The 7430-nt window shown below is 36.2% G+C and overlaps 1 protein-coding gene across 1 annotated transcript; it reads left to right on the top strand.

Annotated features, from left to right (window-relative positions):
* Positions 1-245: 245 nt before the first annotated feature.
* On the top strand, positions 246-4425 carry LOC133696382 (prefoldin subunit 3-like). Its single transcript, XM_062118561.1, has 6 exons — positions 246-659; positions 758-815; positions 1413-1484; positions 3469-3588; positions 3700-3801; positions 4019-4425. Exons 1-6 carry the CDS (start codon positions 517-519, stop codon positions 4100-4102), a joined length of 579 nt encoding a protein of 192 aa, XP_061974545.1. The 5' UTR covers positions 246-516; the 3' UTR covers positions 4103-4425.
* The last annotated feature ends 3005 nt before the right edge of the window (positions 4426-7430 follow it).

Here is a 7430-nt window from a genome sequence, read left to right as displayed (position 1 = left end):
AGCGAGAACGAGACTGGTAAAAATAAAATGGTTGTATCAGGTTGAAGAGACATGGCCCAATACATTCGCGTGAAATAAGGCCTCGGTTAGCGAATGACGAAGCCCATTAAAGTAATTTACTTTTCACATTTGATCGAGCCGGGCCCTTTTGCTTTCAAGATTTGTCCAATTAACCCTTATAAATCAACTTAAATGCGATTTAATCCAACCCTTATACTAGCATAATAGCTAGATGGATTTCAATTATTTTCGAAGATATTGGAGTTAGAACCCGAAATACCATTTGATTTGAAATGAAGGAGTTTAATTGAAGTATTGAACCAGATATAAAGTGTGAAGAGGGTCTAAGTTAAGCAAAGGTGAAAAGTGAAGGGACTAACTAATGACAGGTAGCCGCTGTTGGCGACATCATTACGGAAGCGCTGAAGAACCTTGGAGGCCCTGCACTGTCTGTCTGTGTGTCTCTCTTCTTCTACTTCTAGTCCCCAAATACAGTCAGTAGCTGTGGAGAAGAAAATGGCATCGTCGTCATCAACGGCAGCGGAAACAACGACAGAGAGAAGAGGAATACCAGGAGCTCAATTCGTAGAGGATGTTGAAACCTATCTCACTCAATCTGGTCTTGATGTTAACTCTTCCCTTTCTTTTCTGCAAGAAAGGTACTCTTTTATCAGTGTATCATGATTTTAATGGATTTATGATATTAAATATCTCATCTTTTTGGTGATTGGTATTGTGGGTTTTGCTTGTTTTGTAGACTACAGCAATATAAGCTGGTGGAGATGAAACTTCTTGCCCAACAAAGAGATCTTCAGGTACTTGTATTCTTTGATTTGAATTGAATTAATGGGGGAATTATGCCTTATTTTTCCACGGACACTTTATGGGCATTGATGTCAAGTGTTTGACTCTTCAAATCTTTACATTATGGAAATTAGTAGAATTTGATTGTAACCGGCTAGAATGGCTCTTATAGTTCATGAATTCTTAATAGGTTGAATTTGTAGGAAAGTTTTTTTAGCTTGAGTTCCCATGAAGCTGGACATGGCAGGACTGGATTGCTACATTTTAGTATTTGGCTCTTGCTCCTATGCTTTTGGCTGGAGATAGTCAAGTCCAAAACTATTATCCAAGTTGTATCATTTTGAGTATTTGTGCACTCCTTAGCTATTGATTATCCAGCTGAATGTTGAATATCATAATTTTAAGCTATAAGCTATAATAATTCCTGAGTGATGCTATTGGTTTTGAAACTCTTTCTTTTCCAGGGTAAATTTTTATGAGCAGAACTTAACTTGGTTAATTTGGATCACTGTGCTGAATCAAAATTGAGTTTTGATGCAACTTCACTGGTTTAATTTCCTTGGTTTGCAATAACTGTGAGTAACATCCAGTACTTGTTTTGTTGTCAGGCAAAGATTCCCGATATAGAGAAGTGCTTAGATGTGGTTGCCATTTTACAGGCTAAGAAGGGTACCGGTGAGGTTCGTTTTGTGTGCTGATCATTTTCTAGTATGTATTGTAGCTTGCTTGCAAATATGCTCTTAACGGAGTTATGTTATGAGTTTGGGCTTAGCAGACCTCATGAACGACAACTTTTTTATTATTATTATTGATAATCATCCTGCTCTAGCACATGTTATTTTATAGGGTTATTGCAAAATCATCATTGTATGGTTGAATAAGGTTGTGAAGAAGCATAAATCTCGCAGGAAATTGACATGCAGTTTGTATTACCAGGGGAATCCTTGTAACTCCTGCACCCCCTCCCTCCTCTGCCTCCTCCTTGATGGCTTGATGAACTCATAGCTGTTCGTAGTTTTAAATAAAGTCATAAACAAGAGGTTGAAGTGTGTCATTTACTGCTTACCATTGCATGTTGAAAGTAACTATGAGAAACAGGACCATCATAAGAAGGCGAAGTCAGATGTGGTGGTTTAATTCTTTGTACTAGTTACAAGTCACTCAAACATGCATCTATGTTTATCTCATTTCTTGGTATTTGCATCTTGTCTTTCTGATAAACGATGGTATTGTGGAACTCCTAGATGTTTTCAGTTCTTCATGCCCTTCTTAAGTGATGAAAATGAACAAATGCAACTATCATGTAAATCATCTGCTGAAGGCTGGCCTCTACTTTAGGACAAGCATGCTGGAGTCGCCCTCTCATTTGCATCAAATAAGCGAGCTTCACGTGTGTTGAAGGCTTGCTATAATAGAATGGCTTCCTCTTTTCTGATATTATCTTTCACATCACCATCTTTGTTTCTTGTATTTGCAAAGATTCTACCCTAGAGTTCGTGTCAAGCAATACTACCCTTAGCTGACTTAGTCTTGGCCCAGGTGTTCCTTATTCAATCATTATGGTCATTTCAGCTCTGTAGTCAATCCATCAGCCTGGGGAATTATGTAGAACCTCCGATCCCGGGTCCTTATGAAGTTCAAACCTAGACCGTGGAAAGCCCTGGGCCAAGAGTAAGGCAATAGGTTTCAAAATTATTTAATTTGTATATTAGATGCTGCACCATAAGTGTATGTTGACAGTGATTCATCTAAAACGGTCTTACACTGTTTGAGTTGCATGCATGTTCATACTTGCAGAAGCTTTGTTCCCTAGTTGAGTTGCTCTCGGGAGTTCATTCACTAAATTTACAATCTTGACCTGGTCTTAAATTATCCTTCTCTGTTTAGCATATCCAAACTAGAGTCATATTTGAAGACTACCTTCATGAATACCATATATTTTATGCTGGTTTCTTCAGTCTTCCTGGATTAGATATGTGGCAATCCTGGCATTATTTACTCTATAGCATCCAAGCTCCTGTTCAGAAGACTAGAATCTTCTTCTTCAATAATATTCCTACCTTTGTGCACTTAACTTCTATCCGTTGAGGAATTTCCAGTGGTACATTGGATGGTCTTTGCTAATTACATTCCCCTGTTTTTTAAGAACCAACACTTGCAAGCTCATGTGCAATGTGATTTAGAAAGGATCGTGAGCTACTTTTTAGTATTTATCAATAGATTTACTGAGAACCACCTGTTGTATTTTGATTGGCATTCTCCTGCTTTTTGGAGACATACAGTATTGCTACTGCCTTTGGAAATGTTACTGTTCTTTCAAAGGTGGAACTTTGGATGACTGGGACCTTGTATTGATAGAAGTAGAAATACACACACACACACTATACATGAAAGAAAGTGTTGACATTATCAGCTAGTATCTGAAACATATGCCATCAACAGGATTTGAAACACATTTTTAATATATTCTGATCACATCATATCTTCTAACAGGCATTCCTAATTTGAAACTGTAATCAATTCAGATGCATATGTTTACTAGTTGTGAATTATGCAATCTTTTTTTGTTATCTGGTTGAACTTAAAGATAATGATTTTAGGTTTCTATTCTCATTTAGAGTTTATGCTAATGAGTGTTTCATTGGCTTTGTATTTTGGATGCAGCCTCTTATTGCTGATTTTGAAGTTTCTGAAGGCATATATTCTAAGGCTCGCGTTGAGGATGCTGGCTCAGTCTGTTTATGGCTGGGAGCAAATGTCATGTTAGAGTATTCATGTGAAGAGGTTTGCACTTGTTCTTTTATTGCTTTAGAAGCTTCTTTTTTATTCCTTTTCTTTTAAATTTTCATTAAGTTTGGATGCAAGTGTAAGATCCCAGAGAACTTTATGGTGTAGGCCACTGCTCTTCTACAAAAGAATTTGGATAATGCTAAAGCTAGTTTAGAAGTTCTAGTTGCCGATCTACAATTCTTGAGGGATCAAGTCACAATAACACAGGTATTACTAATGTAAATATAGACTTCTTTGTCTTTCTTCCTGGAGTGGTGATTAATGACTGGATGTTAACCAATGCCATGCATTTTACATGATTGGCATAACAACAAATAAATGTGAAGGAATTGAATTCACAGCATACTGACATGCAAAAGGCTTCAGAAGTTTGACTTGTGTGAATTGTTAGTGGTTCTTGACTGTATAATCTACAATTTGACAGGTTACTATTGCTCGTGTGTATAATTGGGATGTTCACCAGAAGCGCAGAATGCGAGAAGCTGTTACTGCTGAGAAAGACTCATGAAACAGGAGTTTCACTACAGCCGGGTTTCAGACGGAGCAAAGCATGCTTATCTGCTAGGATTATGGTATTAATCTCTCGTTTCTTATTTTGGTGAAGGTATTTTCTCTGCATACCTGGTGATGTTTTCTGCATATCTACACTTCTTTTTTGGATTCTGGCTCCCTGTAGTTCATGCAGAAACTTGTTATATTATTTGTATCATTTTTCTTACATGATAGAACTTCTTGGCTTGAGCTGTAACATCTATATTAACTGAAAGCCCATTGGCTGTTGACTGTTTTGTAAGCTTTTGGTTTCAAAAAGATGCATCTAGTTAAGTTTCATATCTGTATTGCTAAATAGGTAGACATCTGGTTTAAAATTTGAAATGTTGGGTCCTTGGTGGAAATAGGGGGGGACCGCATGAGAGTTAAATGTGAAAGAGATGTGCTGGCAAAAAGTGTGCCAAATGAAGGGACAAGGGGTTTAGATCACTCGGTCTTAATAATGTCAGCATCTTTCCTCAACAGGGTTGTAGATCTGGATGTTTTCACTTATATAATTGAAAATTTTAGTGAAAAATGACATGGTGGTAGCCTTGATATTTGATCAATCCATATGGTGGAAGATTCTGCAGTTTGAAGAAATCTCAGGTTGTGTCCATGGAAGAAGGAAAATTGTTAAGCATCAGTACTTCAGAGTTTTAAATAATTACTTGGTTCTTGTTCTATGGACTTTTTGTCCACGATCGAGGCTGGTGGGATCACACTTGTGGTTCATGTTCGACACATTTCTTAATTGCTTCACATGAATTTGAAACTTGTAATGGTAGCCTGGCAGCCTGGCAGCTTTGCTGCTGATAACAGCAAACACTTTCACATATGAACCTCAACTTGTCGGTGACGGCCTCTAGTTCAACGCAGAGACCAGTTCACATGTGTCTATGAGGGAGTTTAGTTGTCTTTTTTTTCCCCCTTCAGACCAGCAACATTTGGGTTCAGGCATGGCATAGAAATTGAGGATTATTCAGGTGTATTTTACGAGTCGTCTTTTTTGGTAGTGGTTTTCACGCTTTGAATTTATGATCACCTTTTGTGATCAAGGTGCATGCTCTATGTAAATGTTTTACTGAGTCCCCCTGGACCAGCAGCCAACTACCCCAAGAACGGCCCGTCGAAAATTCCAACTCATCAGCCCATAAAATGACGGATGTGGGTCTTTCTACCTTCCATAATCACACTTTAGGTGTCGGTTCAATCATGCATCATTTAAATGTCGGCATATCCCTGTCTAAAATGTCGGTTTGCAAAGAGGCAGCAAACCTTCGGTTTGGGTTCCTCTAATATCACCCAACTTTCCTGTCACATGCATGACCATTCCCCCCCATTGCTATCAACGCCACTGGAGGACAGACATTTTCCTGTATTTCACTTGTATACGTTTATGAGGTTTATGCTTATTGGATCACAAGACCTTCGGCCTAATCAATGGTAAGTCACCGAAATTGAAAAGCGAAAAGAAAGAAAGACTAGGAACATTCAGATGTAAAGATCCCTTCGACATTGAGATAATGAGGGAGAAAGGATACAAACCTTTCGTGTTCTATGCAATATTTGCACGGAACTTTTCAATGCAAGTACCTAATCTTTCAAGGCATATGGTTTTTGTCACGCTGTCATGAATACATGACTTTTCAAAATTAAAGAGGGGGGGGGGGGGGGGGGAGGGGAATAGAATTGTTATCTAATAATTAAAAAAGAAAATAAAAATTTTAAAATAAATATTGGTATCAAGCACTCAGGTGCTGAGTTAATGTTAATCGTATAGTATCTTTTTAAATGAAGGTTATTTTTTCATATGTTTTCTTTTAAATTTATTATAGCATGTTATTAATAATCTAATATTAATTACTTCTAAGTTTATTTATGATTTTTTTTAAAATGATGTTGGTCCCTAAGAATTTGAGACTTATTAATAAGTTTGATGTTAATCCCTAAAAGTAGAAGATTTTGGTGATGTTGACCCTTTAACAAAAACAAATTGATGTTAAGCTCTAAAATTAAGAGATATTGTTTTATTTTAGATAAAAAATTTTAACGTTAATTTCTAAAAATAGAAAATTTTTTGGATTTTTATTTGGACAAAACTTTCATATTAATATCTAAAAATAGAAGATTTCGATGATTTTTTATGAAAACTTTGATATTAATCCCTAAAAATAGGTGATTTTATTAATTTAAAAATATTTAGATGTTAATTTCTAAAAATGAAAGATTTAATGATAAGAACCCTAAATTACCATATTTATGGTATGTCTCAAAAATCAAAAGACAAACATGAAACTAGTTAAAACATGAAATGAAAACCGTAAGGGTTGATTTTCTTAGGATTCAAAGACATTCCTACACCAAATTATGGCACACAACTTTTCATACTCAAACATTGTTCAAAAAACGATACTCTCCCTAAAGCATTTTCTCATGGATTTCACAACCATAGCAACAAAATTTCATACTTAAAAGGTATCAACTTCCAACATTGAAAATCCAAAAATTATTTATATGTAATAAACAAGCCAATTAAGAAAATTGATTTCCTTAACATAAACCCTACTACACCTTACTTGTTGAGTTTTGCAGCCAAAAAATAAGAAGGAACCCTCATTATTGACTTTTAATGACAAGCTTGACTCCTATTTAACAAGCAAACCAAATAACAAAAACCCTAACTATCTTTTTTTTTTTTTATGGATTTTCATAACAAAAGTAGCTGAAAACCCTTTATGTCTTGTGATTCTTAATTCCCAACATTAGAAATCTAGATTTCCTTCTCCCATATTAGCATATAAATATGAACCAACAATAATTAACAAATTCATAACCATCCATCATACTTCAAACAAGGTCCATTTGGTAAGTCTTGCCCTAGCAGGTAAGTTCATGGTATGCATTTTATACACTCTACTGTGCATAAACCAAAGTTATCTTGCCATACAACTTAAAAACAATCAAATGAAGTGATCCAGGGGCGGAGCAAGAAGAAAAAAGTAAGGGGATCAAATTAAAAAAATATTTTAAAAAGAGTAAAACTTTAATTATTTTAAAAAAAAAAAGCTGGGAAAAATTTTCTTGCAGGGGCCGGACCCTGCCAGCCTCCCCCTGGTTCCGCCACTGAAGTGGCCTGACATGACCTCCGATTGGCTGTCAAGATGAAATTTTAAAGAGAAATCCAGCAAACGCCCATGCTAATCCCCAGATGAGTTGACCTTCAAATTTGTAAAGGGGCCCGTAGTGAGAATCCAGTTGCATGTAAACATATATGGTTTGACAATCTTCAAACGTCAGCATTA

This window comes from Populus nigra, chromosome 6, assembly GCF_951802175.1.
Source record: "Populus nigra chromosome 6, ddPopNigr1.1, whole genome shotgun sequence".
Classification (NCBI taxonomy): domain Eukaryota; kingdom Viridiplantae; phylum Streptophyta; class Magnoliopsida; order Malpighiales; family Salicaceae; genus Populus; species Populus nigra.
Note: the sequence above shows the minus strand (reverse complement) of the source record. Positions and strands in the feature narration are given on the sequence as shown.